Source organism: Akebia trifoliata, chromosome 11 (assembly GCF_017979445.1).
Source record: "Akebia trifoliata isolate Shusen 1 chromosome 11, ASM1797944v1, whole genome shotgun sequence".
Classification (NCBI taxonomy): Eukaryota; Viridiplantae; Streptophyta; class Magnoliopsida; order Ranunculales; family Lardizabalaceae; genus Akebia; species Akebia trifoliata.
The window spans coordinates 50,455,474-50,473,052 of NC_141385.1; the positions used below are offsets into that span (position 1 = coordinate 50,455,474).

The 17,579-nt window shown below is 33.8% G+C and overlaps 1 protein-coding gene across 17 annotated transcripts; it reads right to left on the bottom strand.

The window, feature by feature from the left end:
* Window positions 1-599: 599 nt before the first annotated feature.
* LOC147392479 (uncharacterized) lies at window positions 600-17,579 on the bottom strand. 17 transcript variants are annotated; one of them, XR_015182533.1, is made up of 14 exons: window positions 16,831-17,579; window positions 15,436-15,606; window positions 9,720-9,769; window positions 9,575-9,628; window positions 9,444-9,490; window positions 9,321-9,355; window positions 9,165-9,212; window positions 9,005-9,081; window positions 8,795-8,853; window positions 8,422-8,459; window positions 6,698-6,742; window positions 1,467-1,914; window positions 1,226-1,288; window positions 600-1,063 (listed from the first exon to the last, which is right to left on the bottom strand). XR_015182533.1 is itself a non-coding variant. In XM_086457455.1 (7 exons), exons 3-5 carry the CDS (start codon window positions 15,520-15,522, stop codon window positions 1,540-1,542), a joined length of 507 nt encoding a protein of 168 aa, XP_086313581.1. In that variant the 5' UTR covers window positions 15,523-15,606; window positions 16,831-17,136; window positions 17,265-17,541; the 3' UTR covers window positions 600-1,063; window positions 1,226-1,288; window positions 1,467-1,539. The 17 variants fall into 17 exon arrangements, 5 of the variants coding, with proteins under 5 accessions (XP_086313581.1, XP_086313583.1, XP_086313584.1 ...); XR_015182526.1 differs by having other exon boundaries at window positions 9,444-9,497; window positions 16,831-17,578; XR_015182532.1 differs by lacking the exon at window positions 9,720-9,769 and having other exon boundaries at window positions 16,831-17,572.

Here is a 17,579-nt window from a genome sequence, read left to right on the forward strand (position 1 = left end):
TTGGAACATTTGAAGGGTTATGCTTGTGTTTGGGATTTGTATTTTCAGCTCTACTGCAAAGTAGATTTGGTTTAGAATTGAGAGATATCCATGAACAAGAACCATTCATCATAGATTGTCACATTGTTTTCGGAAATGATCACAGAAATGAACCAAGCAACTGGTGATAATCTTTTAAATTGAACAATTTTCTAAGTTGACTCCAAATCTTGAATTTGGGCCACTTGTTAGCGTCTCCGTGGTATATGCATTTTCCAAACTATTTGGATTGATCAACTACCATAGTATGCATATACACCAAGTAAACAACATAAAAGGATAATGTTTAAGATATTGACAATACGACGTGGCGGTTAACAGATTGAGCAACAACAACCATAAACCTGCCCAGTGTGTGCTTCCTCCTCACCAACGACAAGTATAAACTGAATTCTTAAAGATCTCATCAAAGAATAAGTGTAGAACATCACACTTCATCTAAGATTCACCAAAAAAAAGAAAGAAAGAAACATAGAATTTCTTAAAATTCTCTTACCCTAGAAATTAAAGCAAACTCAACACACACATCATCACCTTTAAGCTTTAACTGGACACTGATATAATCAATTTTTCAAGATAATATTGAATAGTTACCAGGTGACAAATGGAAATAGTCACAAATTCAAATCCCCAAAACCCAATCAAAGTCGTGAAGTTGGTTAAATTACCCACCTTCACCTAATCTGATTCTAACTTGAATTAACATGCAAACAATATCCCCTCACAACCCAATACATGCTAACATCCCAACCCATACAAGTTCAATTAAAGAGAAACAAAAAGAAAAACACAATGATCCTCAATACATGCCAACATCCCAACCCAAATTTCCAACCCCTACACATACAACAGAAAAATAAAAAGATTTTGCCCTTCAAGTAACGAGTAAGACATCCATCACCAAAATACAGCCAGAAATGACAGGAAAACTTTCACACTGCACTGTTGTACTTGAACCCAGACCCCAATAGCTATCTACCATGTCTCCAATCAAATAGCTGCATCTAGCTCCGAGCAAAAGGACCTGTAAGGAAATAATTTTAGTGAGTGTAATTTTATAACACACAAATGGATCAAATAATATATATATATATATACAATTTGAACAAAATGTCCTAAAAATATTCTTCTAAATTCTTTAAAGACACTATTCAATTCAAAGCGCTAAATTGTCCTCTATTTTTACCTCAAGTTGGTCCATATCCGCTCTTCAGATCAATCATGTCACTAGGTTTCTTTTTTTCCTTTTCTGTTCAAGAAACCATAAATTTCAGATTTTCAAAATATTTAAAATAAAATAAAAAGAGTAAAGGGAAAGCACTTACCACATGCATGAATACGTATTGCAATTACGATGGAAAAAAAAGGATGAAAATTTTAAAAACCACTAGATACATTAAACCATTCAGTATGATTTTCCACCTCACCCTTATCTTGTATGGAAGCGGCTCAGAAACTGCCTTTTCAAGCGTTCCAATGCTTGGAATTCTGGACAGTGTTCTAGATTAAAAAGGCCTTCTTTGTTAGGAGGCTTAGATCCTTTCCCTTGATCTGATTCACCAAATATTTTCCTCCATTCTGCAACCTCCTACAAAATTCATCTACCTCCTGCAGTCCACCCATGGCTTTCATAAAATCCATAATTGATGTAAATCCAGTCCACGACAAGTCAACCAAAGTTACCACGAGCAAAACTATAGAATCAACATGTTGGAAGCAAAATTGACTCATGGTGCAGAATCCAAGAAAGAACGTTATTCTTTGCTTGAAGGTCTTCGTAGCAGCATCAGAAGACGGCAGAAACTTCATTCCTTTCTTATGAGTTTCAGATATATTTGTCACATAGTAAGCCAAGCTACTCACATGAGCACCCAGCTGGAACGACAAGATAAGGCTATTAGAATTTATGCAGTAAAGAGCTTACATGCTTCAATCCAAGTTAATTTGCAAAATAATAAAAACAAATGATAGCCTTGGAAAGATATAATTTGCAACAAGTGATCCAATATTTAGTTGAGTTTTGGGACCACTGACTCTATTTCATTTTTCTGTTCAAATTAGATTTACAACCATTGATATCAATCAGAATTAAACATAAAAGAAAATTGCATGTATGAGCATCATGAATAATTAATCAGAAGTACATAAAATAAAATCTAATGGTAACACCACATGTACCAATCTATCTATATTCAGCCATTCTATTTCCTCTGCCTCAATTAGATTCTTCCGTCTTTTGCAAGCGTGAAGTATTCCCTAGAATATTGCAATTGATGAATTAATGTATAATGTCCACAATAAGTGTGATAGTTGATATGTACTACACAATAATCGAATCTGATAATTTAACTTCTTTTTAATATAGCAAAACACAATATCAAATAATATGTAAATGCTTTTTCTTGTTATTTTCCATGATAGAGAGAACTCCCAAGGTGCAACAATTAATGGATCTTAGTTAGGAGGAAAAATCATGGCTGGAGTAGCTTTCTTGAAGTTGTGGTGAAGTCTAAAAGGAGTAAACATCTGTGGAGAATCAGGAGGTTGAGTGAGTTTATGGCAGTCAATAAAAAATGATTTCAGAAGGCCTTTTTGGAAGGAGTTGGATTAATATCCATACCTTGATGACAAAAACCAATACCATGAGAATCAGCTCAGTTACAAAGTAAACTATGGGAAGTTCTCAAAAGTAAGATTATTTATGCTCAAATGGATATTTGGAGTTATAGGTTGCATCGTTGTTTAGGTATTAATAGGGAAGCCACTGCTTCATAGTAAAACATGTTGCTCACTGATTGGATTTAATGACTGATTTTGTTGGAACACCTTCATTGATAATATTCTCAGCTTGATACATTATATTATTCTAAATTTAAGTGCACGGAAACAATCTCTCTTTATTTTCCTTTTCTTGCTACAAATTAGTTTCCTGTAGGTGGGTGTTTGAGAATATAAGACCACACTTCTTTGGATTGCTAAAGCTAGGTGGTCATGTAGACTTAAAAAGAAATTTTATAGCTTATTTCGCAAGTGAGTGATGTTATCAGGTCTCCCGGTGCAATGTTTTTTACAATCTACGTGCAAGATAAAGCCTCAAGATTGAAAGGGTTAATGGGATATGGGCATTTCATTCTTATCTCAAAATTTTCTTTGATAAATCTTTCGCTCTTGGCAGAAGACGATGGGTGGGTGACATCAATTCTTGCCAAAGCAAGTGATGGAAAAGATTAAAGGTCCTTGGGAAGAAGAAGAAAAATAATGAAGATACAAAAATATGCGAAAAAATAGACTGAAATGGAAAGTTCCTATGCCTAATATGAAAAAATGGGTGTTCTAGAGTCACCTTTATGTTGGTGAATATTTCCAGATACTCGCTCTTTTTTTCAAATTAAACATTCCCTCTTTATTCTTGTTGCTGCCCTCAATTTTGATTCCTTTCTAGTTTTGCTGAATATTTAACATACCCAATCTGTTCTCCAACTGATTACATGCCCCCATTGACCGAGTTTTGCTGAATATTTTACATTCCTTTCTAGTTTTGCTAGAATTGAAGTGTTGTTCATTAGAGCGTACATGTCAAGAAATATATACCATTGTAGGATCCAAACAATCTCAGATGTTTAGAATTGTAGCTCAAAAAGATGCATTCGATTGATCGAAGTTGCAGCTTGTGTATGTCGCAGGGGAGTAGGAATGGAAAACACACACATCAGAAGGATTTTAGATTAGTATAGTCCAGTTGTTTTCCAAACATGCATATCCATTGTGAATGTTATCTAGAGGTTTGGATGGCATATGATTGATGAGGAAAACAGCCTACGAAAAGCTTCAACCCAATAGGAAAGAGGCATATGAGAATGAGCCACTCAAGATAACCCACTTTGTACTATATGGTGATGTTCCCTTGAGACCGTTTGTACTCTGGTGTGGAGACAAGAAAGGTGATGAATGTCATTTTGTACCAAATTATGCCAGAAGGGGGTACTAGTGTATTTCTCACCCCCATCGGTTTGGAGAATTTTAATTTTCCTATCAAAGTAATTTTCGATCAATATTTTAAAGGCAATAAAAGTGGTGAATGCATCAGATTTATTGGTAACGGATAAAAACCAACAATCTCGACTAAAGTCATCAACAAAGATAATATAATAACGAAAATTACTAACAAAATGAACCAGGGAGGAAATGTGATAGAGCTAGACAACGAAAATTGTTGCATTGAACATTCACCCATTTGACAAGATGAACATATAAACTTGGCTTGTAGAGGTTTATGAGCTTTAAGAGAAGAAGTGGAGAGAATCCAATCCAAAACACATTTTGATGGAGGACTAAAGTGATGATGCCAAACACATATAGAACCCTGATGATGAACAAGTAGTTGGGAGAAGGAGTACGTGAAGAAGATAGCTTGCCTTTGGCTAGAAACACTATTTATTTTGCCTAATCTAATCAATGAAAGGTTAGAAGAACAAAATCAAGATATAACAACAGGCCAGATCAATATCGTTTCTATGATAATCAATTCGTAAGAAGCGTATGATTAAGGTGATCAGGAGGGCAAATTCATGGTCATTCCCCTGATTACGAGACTAGAAATCTCATTTATTCTCATAATTAAGTTGGTCATACCTTGATAAAATCTGTTTGCACCATTGATTTAGGTGACTTTAAAGCATCTCATTGGCTGGTCATTCACTTTGTTTTAGCCAATTCTACACTTTATTTTGGGACTGATAATGTACCTTGGTTTTGGGCTGATGTCAAACTTACAATGGGATCAATTGCACGTAAAGCATCTCACAGGCTCTTATATTATCTGGTAGTTACTAGAATAAAGTAACAGTTGGATAAAGAAGTAGAGATGTCGAAGGTGTTGGGATCTTTACAGTCTCTCCCCTCTGAAATTCCCATTCATTCTTCTTCTTCTCCTCTTTCAAACAAGAGTTTCTTCCTTACGAGGAGAAAATATATATTATTAGCTTTCCCTGTTGTAACTTCTTTTCTCCAATTAGCTCCCAACTACTTCAGTCCCTCATCATTTGAGTTTGCAAGAGCTCTAGAGGATGAATTTCAGCAACAAGAATTTGTTCATTTATTCCAGGTCTCTCTCTCTCTCTCTCTCTCACTCACACACACACACACACACATACATGCGTTACAGACCCATTTAGCTTATGCTGAGATTGACTCAAAGAATGTTTAATGGAGACCCATTGCCCATTTCACTTCTAAAGTCAGACAACCCATCTTCATTTTACTATTTCACAAACAAATTATAGCTTTTACTCCCAAATTTCAGCATGCATGCATACAAATATTCTCAATTTACTTGCCTTGTGACTTGTGGTAGGCAATTTAATGCTTTATAGCCCATTATTTCTTTTGAGATTGAAATGGAAGTGTTGAGCCTTGTCTTTCCTTATAAGCTTCTCTCCACTCATTGCCAATTGGTTTTGAGTTGGACCCCCAAATTTATCAGGAAGAGTTATTTCAAAATGAATATGGTTCTAGAGGTAAGGCATTGAAGACATCTCCATGTTCAAATTCAACTTTCAGATCTCTACCATCCATTTATCTTGGGTTTTATATATAAATTTTTTCTATCATTCAACTCTATCTAGATTCTTTTCCAATTATGGTAATTTCAGAAGGACTACTTTAGTTTGAGATAGTAAAAATTATTTGAAGGATGCCTTGACAAACTGCATAGGCTCTAGATAGAGTTGAATGGAGATATAGAAGTTAAGTTGCCAACCCCAAATAGTTGGCATATACCATATGTAAAGATGATGACCTAACCTTCAGTTTATCTCAGATTGCTCATCTGCTCTATTAATTTGTATTAGTTTTAACTCATATGTAAAGAGCAGCGAAGGAATAGTTTCAAATTGTTGAGAGAAGTGTTCAAATGATTCTTGATATGGGTTCAAAAAACCTTTTTTTTTTTTTTTTTTTCTTTTGGTTCACTTGTAGAGGATGCATAGAGAAGTAAACCCATTTAGAAAGGATTCTCAAGTACCTTATGTGGTTAGAGCATAGAATGAACAGGAATGTCTACCTATAGATTTAATATGGGAGAAAATGAGTGACACTGAGGAGAAAAAAGAGAGTAGTTTGCACATCAAGCTTAACTGATTTTAAGGCTTTTTCTTATTTTCTTCTCTTCATCTTCTTCTATTTACTATTATATGAGAATGTGATTGTACTTGTATTGTAACAGAGTAACTTCTCATGGGTGATTGTAGGAAACTTCTCCGTCCGTGGTTTTCATTAAAGACCTTGAAATAGTGAAAAACCCCCAAGAACACTAATGAAGTCACTCTAATTGACGATGAAAATGCAAAAGTTGAAGGCACTGGTTCCGGATCATCTGGGATAAGAGTGGGCACGTTGTAGGCATTCTCCACATATATTCCAATTTACATTTTCATGATAGGTCATGATGATTGAATACTTCTACTAGTTGAGGTATTCTCTATGGATACTAGGTATCATACAATGCCTCGATTTATGCAAATTTCTTTGTAAAGCACATCTAAATCCCACCTATTTAATTGATGTTCTATGAATTTGGAACATTAAGCCAAATCTTAAAGAAAATCCAGGACACTTTAGTTTAAATATGCTTATAGTGCTTGATTTCATCAATGCTTACCTTTTCCGTATAGGTCCCCCCCTCCTCATTTCTCTTCCGCTTTTCCTGAGATTTCCATATAACCCTATCAAAAATGGTTTACAAAAAATGGACGGTCCACGATTTTTCAACTTATAAACATGGGGCTAAAAATTTCGGAATGGGCTGATTTTTGGTGAGGATGATCTTCTAATCATAGAGATCATCCTCACCAAAAATCAGCCCATTCCAAAATTTCTAACCCATGTAGGACAAAACACGTTTGTTAAAGTGTAGGGTAAAGCTTAGGGTGTTGAACATTTCCCATATATATATCGGGACAGTTCAGCAGCCCTTAAGTTTGCCAAGTTTGGTGCCAAACATTTTTCAAAATATGAGTTAGAAGCTTTCGAATGAGCTGATTTTTTGTGAGGATGATCTCTATGATGAGATCATCCTCACCAAAAATCAGCCTATTCCAAAACTTCTAACCCCATCAAAAGTGATTTACAAAAATTTGACGGTCCACGATTCTTCAACTTGTAAACTAGGGTTAGAAGTTTTAAAATGAGCTGATTTTTTGTGAGGATGATCTCTTCACTGTAGAGATCATCCTCACAAAAAATCAGCCTATTCCAAAACTTCTAACCCCATCAAAAGTGATTTATAAAAAATGTTTAGCACAAAACTTGGCAAACTTTAGGGCTGCCAAACCGTTCCCTGTATATATATGCATCTATTTGCTCATCTTGATAAGGGAAAATTTAACTGATTGTATCACAGGTCACTAATTATCATGTCATATCTAAACTGGCTACAATACAAGTGGGCTTCAGCGTTGTAAGGTTCGTTTTATGTTTCCATTTCTCTTCTTTTTTTCTCAAAATAGATATGAGGATGATGGACTCTGCTATGTTGCTATCAATCTCTGTTCAATGTTTATGAGTGAACTAGAATCAGATTTTTGTGCTCTTATTTACAGGTTTATCTGGTAGATTCCAGTGGAAATAGCTTTTCCAAAGAAGGCAAGATTATTGGTTTTGATCCTGCATACGATCTGGCTGTTCTGAAGGTATTGTATATTTCCGAACTTGCCCCTCCTTAATAGATCTATGTTTTACCAACTTCTACTTACAATTATCATTACAAACTACAGTTCATCTTTTTTTTTTTTCCTGAAGATATCTCCAAAAAAATAAACAGAAGTGGAGAGGGGCATAAGGGTATACGATGTATTGTAATAAGATGTGTACTACAGTTTGTAGTGAACTGTAGTTTGAAATTGACAACATGTGGAATGACGTATGTGTCAGGTTCTATAAAAAAAGGATTATTAATCGAAGATTAAATTCACACTAACTGTACAGTTCTCATTCATAAAGGCTCAATTTTGTTTTAATTTAAAACATTGTTATATCACATACCTCATGTCAATTCCTATGGTTCAAGAATACCTAGCATTAATTTATAACATTGTTATCTCACTTAAATTCATATTATATAACCTAGTATCAAATCCTATCGTTTCAAGAATAACCTTTGATGCAAGAATACACTAATGTTATGCCGAATGAGTTTACAATAGGTTGTTGCTAATGTGGGATATCCTACATCACATTCATTTAATTTCGGGGTTTAATTTACCAAACAAGACAACATGTGGAATGATTTCAAGTGAAGATAAAAAAAAGCTTCAAAAAACAATAGAACATAATGCATGTGTGAGGATAGAAATCTACTAATTTAAACAAAAAATAGCAACAAACCAATTAAATCCTTGTTATCTTCGGTATTAGAAGATAATCTGAAAAAATGCAAACAAAAAAAAATGTCAGACACAGTATATTATCAAATTGTATTTTTACATAGTTTAAAATTTAATACCTATCTTTATATTCTAAAAAATGTAGGTCTACGCGAGTAATACTTCCTTCCAAGTGTTGTGATTTCTTAGATACTCTAAATTTAGATTAACATAAAACCAGTGAAACTCAAATTTTTAATTAAATTACGTGGATGTAAGTACAATAAATTGAATTTTCAATACGTCAATTTGTAGAGGCTATGCCAACTTCCAGGAGATGGTTAGAACATCTCACGTCATATATAAAAAAAAAAAATCATTTGAAGGTTTGATACCTGTTCCGATTATCCTCACGTCTGCTATCCATTTCTTTCTTATAGTATGTTTTAGCATTCTGTAGAATAGTAAAGCGAAATAATGCAAGTTGGTTTGAAAAAAAATATACTAGTTTATTATAATACGCTTTATCCTTCTGTAAAATATTAGAGATATAAAATGCATTAAGATTTACGCAAATTGTTTTGGGAAAAGAAAAAAAAGAATACCTCTATAATTGATGTAATTCTATCTTGTTTTGCAAAGCAACCATGCTTATTTCAAAACTTGTGATTTTTTTATAAACCTGTTCCATTATATCTTTTTGTTATAAATGATTCTTCCAAGCAAAGTGAGAAAAATCTAAACAAATAAAAAACTAAAACTCACATCTTGGACTAGTAATTTCAAATTACTGAATTCTGAGACCCATGGATCCTGTAAGGAACATGGGATGATAGATTAATAATACTGCATTCATTTTTACGTAATGACCCGTAATTTTTAATTATAGAGAAAATGAGTAAGGATGGAGAAAGAACCAACCTCATCAGTAGAAGGAGTTGGATTTCTCTCTATCACTGAATCATGGTAAGGAACACGGAATCGATAGATTAATAATCTTCATTCATTCATAACAAATGAGCGAGGAATGGAGAAAGAACTAACCTCTTCAGTAAAGGGAACTAGATTTATCTCATGACTTCTCTCTATCACTGAATCCTAGTAAGGAACACGAAATCAATATATTAATAATCTTCATTCATAACAAATGAGAGAGGGATGGAGAAAGAACTAACCTCGTCTGCAGAGGGAACTGGATTTCTTTCCAAACTTCTTTCTATCACTGAATCCTGTAAGGAAAACAGATTCGATAGATTAATAATACTTCAGGATTTTGTTATTAGAAACTAGTAAATAGATAGAAAAGGACAAAGAATTAACCTCATCAGTCTTTGGAGTTGGATTTATCTCCTCTTGACTTCTCTCCATGACTGCATATTAGTTATCAATTCTTAAACTAGATGACTGATTTGAATATAAAATAAAGTTTAATAGATTTTTAAAAAAATCTATATAAAGACATGAAGATGATAGCTTTTAGCAAAAAATCAAAATCATAATTAAAATAAATGAAAAAGAAGAAGAGAATACTTGTGTAGTTCCGACGAGACTACTTGTGGGTTTCGTTTTGCTCTATGAAGGGAGGTCTGCACTCTAACTAAGTTTACAGCAAAGAAAATCTATCATGAAGATGAGATATTTTAGCCTAAAAATAAATAAGAAGATGAAGAGAATAAATTTACTCACCTCTGCGTCTTCAACAAAGATGGTTTCAGTTAAAAATGGATGATTTCAGATTATAAAACTTTAATGGCTAAAGGTTATGTAAAATGGCATTCTTCTTCCTCATTGTTATTCACACCATTTCTATTTTTAGCCTTCTTTTAAGTCTTACTGGTCATGTTTAACAGCCTGCCTTACTATTAGAGCATGCATATGCATTTGCATTTGCATTTTCAGTTTCATTTTTTTTACTCTTCAATCATTTCTCTTCGCAAGCACTTTCAACGAAACGGACATGAATATCTTTTTAGAGTCCGACTAAGCTTACTAAGATAATAAATATTCCAACCTTACTAAGGTGCTTGGACTCATCTCTTGGTATCCGACTCATCTCTTTTTTACAAAAATGTTGATATGTTGCTAGACAATTTTGGGGGTGTTTTAAACCTTTTAAATCTAGTTCGCATGAAGGGGTGAGTATGGACTTTCTACACAATCGCAGTAGCGCTAACAGTGTATTCGTGCAGGAAGTCCATACTCACCCCATCTACAATGTTTTAGATGCCAAGAGATGAGTCCAAGCACCTTAGTAAGGTTAGAATATTTATTATCTTAGTAAGCTTAGTCAGACTCTAAAAAGATATTCATATCCGTTTCATTGCTAGTGCCTACAAAGAGAAATGACTGAGGAGTAAAAAAAAAGAAATGAAAATGAAAATGCATATACATGCTCCAGTAGTAAGACAGGCCGTTGAACATAACCAGTAAGACTTAAAAGAAGGCTAAAAATAGAAATTGTGTGAATAGCAATGAAGAAGAAGAATGTCATTTTACATAACCTTTAGTCATTAAAGTTTTATCATCTAAAAATCACTCATTTTCAACTTAAACCATCTTTGTTAAGGATGCGGTGGTGAGTAAATTTATTCTCTTCATCTTCTTATTTATTTTTAGGCTAAAATCTTTCATCTTCATGATTGATTTTCTTTACTATAAACTTACTTAGAGTACAAACCACCCTTCATAGAGCAAAACGAAAACTAAACCCACAAGTATTCTCGTTGAAACTACACAAGTATTTTCTTCTTTTTCTTTTATTTTAATTATGATTTTGATTTATGATTTTTTGATAAAATCTATCATCTTTATGTCCTTCTGTAGATTTTTTTTAAAAATCTATAAAACTTTATTTTATATTCAAATCAACCATCTAATTTAAGGATCGATAACTAATATGCAATCATGGAGAGAAGTCCAGAGAAGATAAATTCAACTCCCAAGACTGATAAGGTTAGTACTTTGTCCTTTTCTATCTAGTTACTAGTTTCTAGTAACAAAATCCTGAAATATTATTAACTTATCGAATTCGTATTCCTTACAGGATTCAGTGATATAAAGAAGTTTAGAGAGAAATCAAATTCCCTTTGCAGACGAGGTTAGTTCTCTCTCTTATTTGTCATGAATGAATGAAGATTATTAATCTATTGATTTCATGTTCCTTACCAGGATTCAGTGATAAAAAGAAGTCATAAGATAAATCTAGTTCCCTCTGTTGAAGAGGTTAATTCTTTCTCCATCCCTCGCTCATTTGTTACGAATGAACGAAGATTATTAATCTATCGATTCCGTGTTCCTTATCAGGATTCGGTGATAAAGAGAAATTAGGAGAGAAATCCAACTCCTTCTGCTGATGAGGTTGGTTCTTTCTCCATCCCTCTCACTCATTCTCTCTAATTAAAAGTTACAGGTCATTAGGTAAAAATGAATGCAGTATTATTAATCTATCATCCTATGTTCCTTACAAGATCCATGGGTCTCAGAATTTAGTAATCTAAAATTACTAGTCCAAGATTTAAGTTTTAACCTTTTATTTGTTTTGTTTTGTTTAGATTTTTCTCACTTTCCTTCAAAGAATCATTTATAACAAAAAGATATAATGGAACAGGTTCATAAAAAAATCACAAGTTTTGAAATAAACATGATTGCCTTAAAAAACAAGATAGAATTACATCAATTATAGAGGTATTCTTTTTTTTCTTTCCCCAAAACAATTTGCGTAAATATTAATGCATTTTATATCTTTAATATTTTACAAAAGGATAAAGCGTATTATAATAAACTAATATTTTTTTTTTTCAAACCAACTTGCATTAATACATTATTTCGTTTTACTATTCTACAGAATGCTAAAGCATACTACAAGAAAGAAATGGATGGCAGACGTGAAAATAATCATAACAGGTATCAAACCTTCAAATGATTTTTTTTATATATGACGTGAGATGTTCCAATCATCTCTAGAAGTTGGAATAACCTTTACAAATTGACTTATTGAAAATTCAATTTATTATACTTACATCCACGTAATTCAATTAAAAATTTGAATTTCACTTGTTTTATGTTAATCTTAAATTAGAGTATCTGAGAAATCACAACACTTAGAAGGAAGTATTACTCATGCATAAACCTACAGTTTTCAGAATATAAAGATAGGTATTAAATTTTAAACTATGTAAAAATATAATTTGATAACATACTCTTAATATACAAGTTTGACATTTTCTTTTGTTTGCCTTTTTTCAGATTATCCTCTCATACCGAAGATAACAAGGATTTAATTAGTTTGTTTGCTATTTTTTGTTTAAATTAGTAGATTTCTATCCTCACACATGCATTATGTTCTATTGTTTTTCAAAGCTTTTTTTTATGTTCACTTGAAATCATTCCACATGTTGTCTTGTTTAGTAAAGTAGACTCCGAAGTTAAATGAATGTGATGTAGGATATCCCACATTAGCAACAACCTATTGTAAACTCATTCGGCATAACATTAGTGTATTCTTGCATCAAAGGTTATTCTTGAAATGATAGGATTTAATACTAGGTTATATAATATGAATTTAAGTGAGATAACAATGTTATAAATTAATGCTAGGTATTCTTGAACCATAGGAATTGACACGAGGTATGTGATATAGATTTAAGTGATATGACAATGTTTTAAATTAAAACAAGATTAAGCCTTTATGCATGAGAACTGTACAGTTAGTGTGAACTTAATCTTCGATTAATAATCATTTTTTTATAGAACCCGATACATACGTCAAACCCTCCCTCATTGTCCAAAAGCTATCAGCCCCTCTTTACTCCTATATAAGGAGAAGAGTTCTTTCATTTGAGGACATCAGCTTTCTTCTGAATCTCTCTCAACTTCTCATCGATCTTACGAGCGAGCGTCCTCTTAGGTATGTGTGAGTAATCCCCCAGGGACTCCAAGGGGAGTCATGTTGAGGATACATATGTAATTGAGTATCGAGTCTTGTAATATATTAGTTTTGTTTTGAAAGAATCATGGTTGACTTTATGCTTCTCAATATATTATCTTAACGGTCTCTAACTTTAAAATCGAATTTTCAAAATGAATTCCTCTACAAATGGATTTTCAAATTAAAGGATTTGAGCAATTGAAATTGCAAAACATTTTCTAAAAACATCATCTGTTTTCTAGTCCTGCTCACAAGTATAATATAGCCGCAGCCGTTAACCCTTTAGCAAAGGATCACGTCGAGGCGTTGGGCGAACATCTTTCGACAAGCATAGTGATGAAACACAGAGTTTTCAAAAATCAACGATTTCAAAAATCTAGTTCAAATGAGCTTTTTAGAGAAAAGACCCATCAAGAGTTCAAGATTTTGAAAACAGCGAGAGTAGATTTTAAAGGGGTATAACCCTAAGGAAAATTTTAAGAAACAGAAAAATGTTTTCCTTGTACTTTCCGATCAAAACTTTGATATTACAATCTTCAATCTCACCATATATGTACGTAATCGACAATACATGACAATTCCTTAAGGAGTACCCGTTTCTCAACACCTGAAGTTTCTTTTTCAATTTATATTATAAATTGTACACATGTGCATAACCACATATTGGGAGCCAAGGATGGCAATTATCCCTAGACTCTCACGAGTCGAAACCACAAGACAGAACACTGTCGACCATAACCCACAGAGTCCTGGATGGTTCTCTAGCCATGATTTCAATGGCAACCGAAGTCTCAATTAGAGCAATGGAGGTTTTCTAGAAACCTAAACCTAATAAACTAGACATTCGAGGTTCTGTCCTGAACGAGTACCATGAGCTTGGGGTACATAAACAAGTTAGTGCTACTGCGATCGTGCAAAAAGTCCATACTAACTGTCAGGTTGTAAGAAATAGTGGAAAGTTTGTATAGAGATGTGTATTTGATTTCTAGAATCGTACATATTTCCAAGAGATATTTTTTGTCTTGGGAACCCTAACATCCTAATGTAATAATGGAGAGTCTCACCCCCCATTTTTCTATATAAAAAAAAGCCTTAAACGCAGTTACTGTGCTTCAAATTTCTGTAGAACTCTAATACGACACGTGGCATCGGAAGAGGTATCCCAAATGATGAAAAGTAGGGGAATTGATATAAATACAAAAGGCCATGTGTCATATTCCAAGGTTGGTTTTACCAAAATTTTGATGCGCACGTTTTTTTCTATGTTGTTGTTTTGATTGCCTACACGTATACATGCAAATGACTAAAATCTCAACATGATGGATTACTACTAATGCATAATTTCTTAGGGATACATTTTTCTTGGAAATCCCTCCCATCCCACAAAGGTAGACAAAGTGAGGCTCGAATTTTTTTTTTTCAACAAATATATATATTGGAAATGTTCGACACCCGACTATTTTCCCTACATGTTTTGTCCCACATGGGTTAGAAGTTTTGGAATGAACTAATTTTTGGTGAGAATGATCTCTATCCTCACCAATAATCAGCCCATTCCAAAACTTCTAACCCATGTAAAACAAAACACGTACCATATCATTGTCTTTTTTACTTAAAATAAAAATGGGAGGGGTGTTCTTGGAGAAAAAATATGGTGGAGAATTTATTTAAGGAGTTAGAATGAACTCCAACTCTCACTCCAAATCCAACTAACAACTGCTTCCAAACACACCCTAAGCTCAATTACAAAGTAAACTATGGGGAGTTCTCAAAGTAAGATTATTTATGCTCTAATGGATATTTGGAGGTTGCATCATTGTTGAGATATTAATAGAGAAGCCATTGTTTCATACAGTAAAAAAATGTTGCCATGAAAGTGAGGTAACAGAACATACAAAGTGGGGATTTAGGATTGACGGTTACTTCTCATTTTAAAAAAATCTAGAACCAAGATTAACCCTAACTTAATTTTTCAGCTTTCTCCATGTATGATAAAATAGCAACCAAAAAGAAATAACTAATTAATTATCACTCTTCAATTAAATAACAAGATTCATTCATTTTCAAAATCCAAAAAAAAAAGTCTAAGCATCAAGAATAAAAACTTACTTTCTTTCGTAGTCTTCCCCTTACCCAAAAATTTCCCAAACCACCATTCCGATTAAGAAACGGTACACTTATTTCATCAACAACCATCTTCTTCGTCAAAAATTCTTCAGAACTTCGATCACAAATCCTAACAGATGCCGAATTTGTGCACCCTTTCTTAGATTTTATAACCTTGTAAAAAAAGAAAGCAACGGCATCGGTTAGTTTTAAAAGCAAGTGCCCTAATACGTGTGATTGTGATACTCTGTTAAGAAATATTATAAACCCAATAGTGCTGCTGGCAATGTATCGCTCTGGTGCCGGATCAAGACCAATCCGAATTTTTATTCTATGATTGTTAACCAAATCCAATCCGATTACTTGTTTAGTCAATCCAGAACCGACCCAATCTGATTGGATTCAAATGGCAGCTTTCAAGCATAAATTTAATCTCATCAGAAGCCCTTAGGGATGGCAATGGGGTGGGTTTAGCTTAACCTGGCCTGACCCTGATTAGTTTTGTTCACCTTTAACCCACCTTGACCTTGACTAGGGTATGGAATTTTAACCCATCCCTGCCCCTAATGGTATTTCTAAAACCAACCTTGGTCCTACCCCACCCTTTAACACAATTTTTTTTCATTGTTCTTAATCAAATTGAGAATCTATTTTTTTTTTTAATCGAAGAAAATCTTAATAAGATTTTGAATAATGATTTGCTAACGCCCCCGCTGACATACGCCCCATCACAAACCGTAGATCATGTGCCTTGGGATATACATAACCATAAATCCTTTCATGTGTATCCCGAGGCAAATGGTCTACAGTTTAGGGGTGCATATGTTAGAGGGGAGCGCCAGATTATCACTACTCAAAATTTTACAAGATGCATATCTGATAAATTTGGGGGTCCAATTCAAAACCAGTTGGCAATGAGTGGAGAGGCCTATGATCTTAAAAGGAGAGAGACAAGGCAATTTGTATCTGATGTGAGACTAAACTCAACAACATCCACATCCATAAATCATTGAAAATTTGAAGAATTTTACGAATTTATTTCAAAGTTAAAAAATATAGGGTATTTTCTTACTTACAATCAATTATTTTAGTAGATTGTTACAATGAACCACTTTATCGAAACACATTCTCTCTATATTGTAGATTTAATCTAAACTGAATTTGTGTAACAAATGCAAGTCCCAACATGTGGGATAAAATGTATCGACAATGCTTGATTAGAGTAAACACATGACTAAGGTGTAACATTTGGAGAGGGGGGAAAAAAAAAAAAAAAAACCTAAAATCCAACAAAAGAAAAAATTAGAATTAACACAAAGAGCTGTGATGAGGTAGTAAGAGATGACGTGGGTTAGAGCTAGGGTTTCATTAGTGCAAGACGACAGAGAGATGTCGTACCTATTTTCGTCGTCCGAGAGAGTGGTGTGAGTTAGGGTTTCATTATTTATTGGTGCGAGATCTGTGTCACATACATGAGAAAGAGAGAGAATAGATGGTTTGGATGAAACGAGTTGAAAGAGAGAAGTGTAGTTGCTTGGAAAGGCTTCTCTCTCTCTCTTTGTTCTTTTCCCCCTCCTTCTATCTCTCTCTATTTTAGCCTCTTTCGATATACTTCACGGCAACTAGCTCTATGGTCTGCTTATCTCTCATCAACCTCGCCACACCAAAATTACCTCTTGATGACCTTGAGATCGAAGATGATGACTTCCCATTGTTACAAAAACAAGAACAGAGCGTGTGAGGGTTTTTGAAAAAAGAAGAAGAAGAGAAAGGTGTGTGCCGTTGAAGAGGGTTTCTTGAAGAAAACCAAGACAGAGAGAGAGAGAGGATACCTCAGGTCGTCTCCTACTCGAGTCCGGCTCCTTTTTTCTACACTTCTAGGGTTTCTAAAACGGCTCCTTCCTTCTACACCTCTAGGGTTTCTGAAACGGCTCCTTCGTTAGGGTTTCTGAAATCAAATTAAATATGTTTATTTACTTGGGGTGTAAGTAGCGATAGCTGGTCTGCCCATATTAATTATCTTTGAAATTTTTGAAATTCATGAGGGCAAACTTGGAAACGTGAAATTTCTTTCTCTTCCTCCCCCTCCTCGTCTCTCCACTTTTTGAAGATAACGAAATATGACATTTTTTCCCTTCTCGTCATTA

Excerpts from the sequence above, each read along its gene's own strand:
- LOC147392479 (XM_086457457.1), bottom strand. The coding sequence starts at position 15,522 with ATGGTTGTTGATGAAATAAGTGTACCGTTTCTTAATCGGAATGGTGGT. Across the intron at positions 6,743-15,435 it reads GGGGAAGACTACGAAAGAAA|GAAAAGCGGAAGAGAAATGA; the intron begins GTAAGTTTTTAT and ends TGGAAATCTCAG. Across the intron at positions 1,915-6,697 it reads GGGGGACCTATACGGAAAAG|CTGGGTGCTCATGTGAGTAG; the intron begins GTAAGCATTGAT and ends TTGTCGTTCCAG.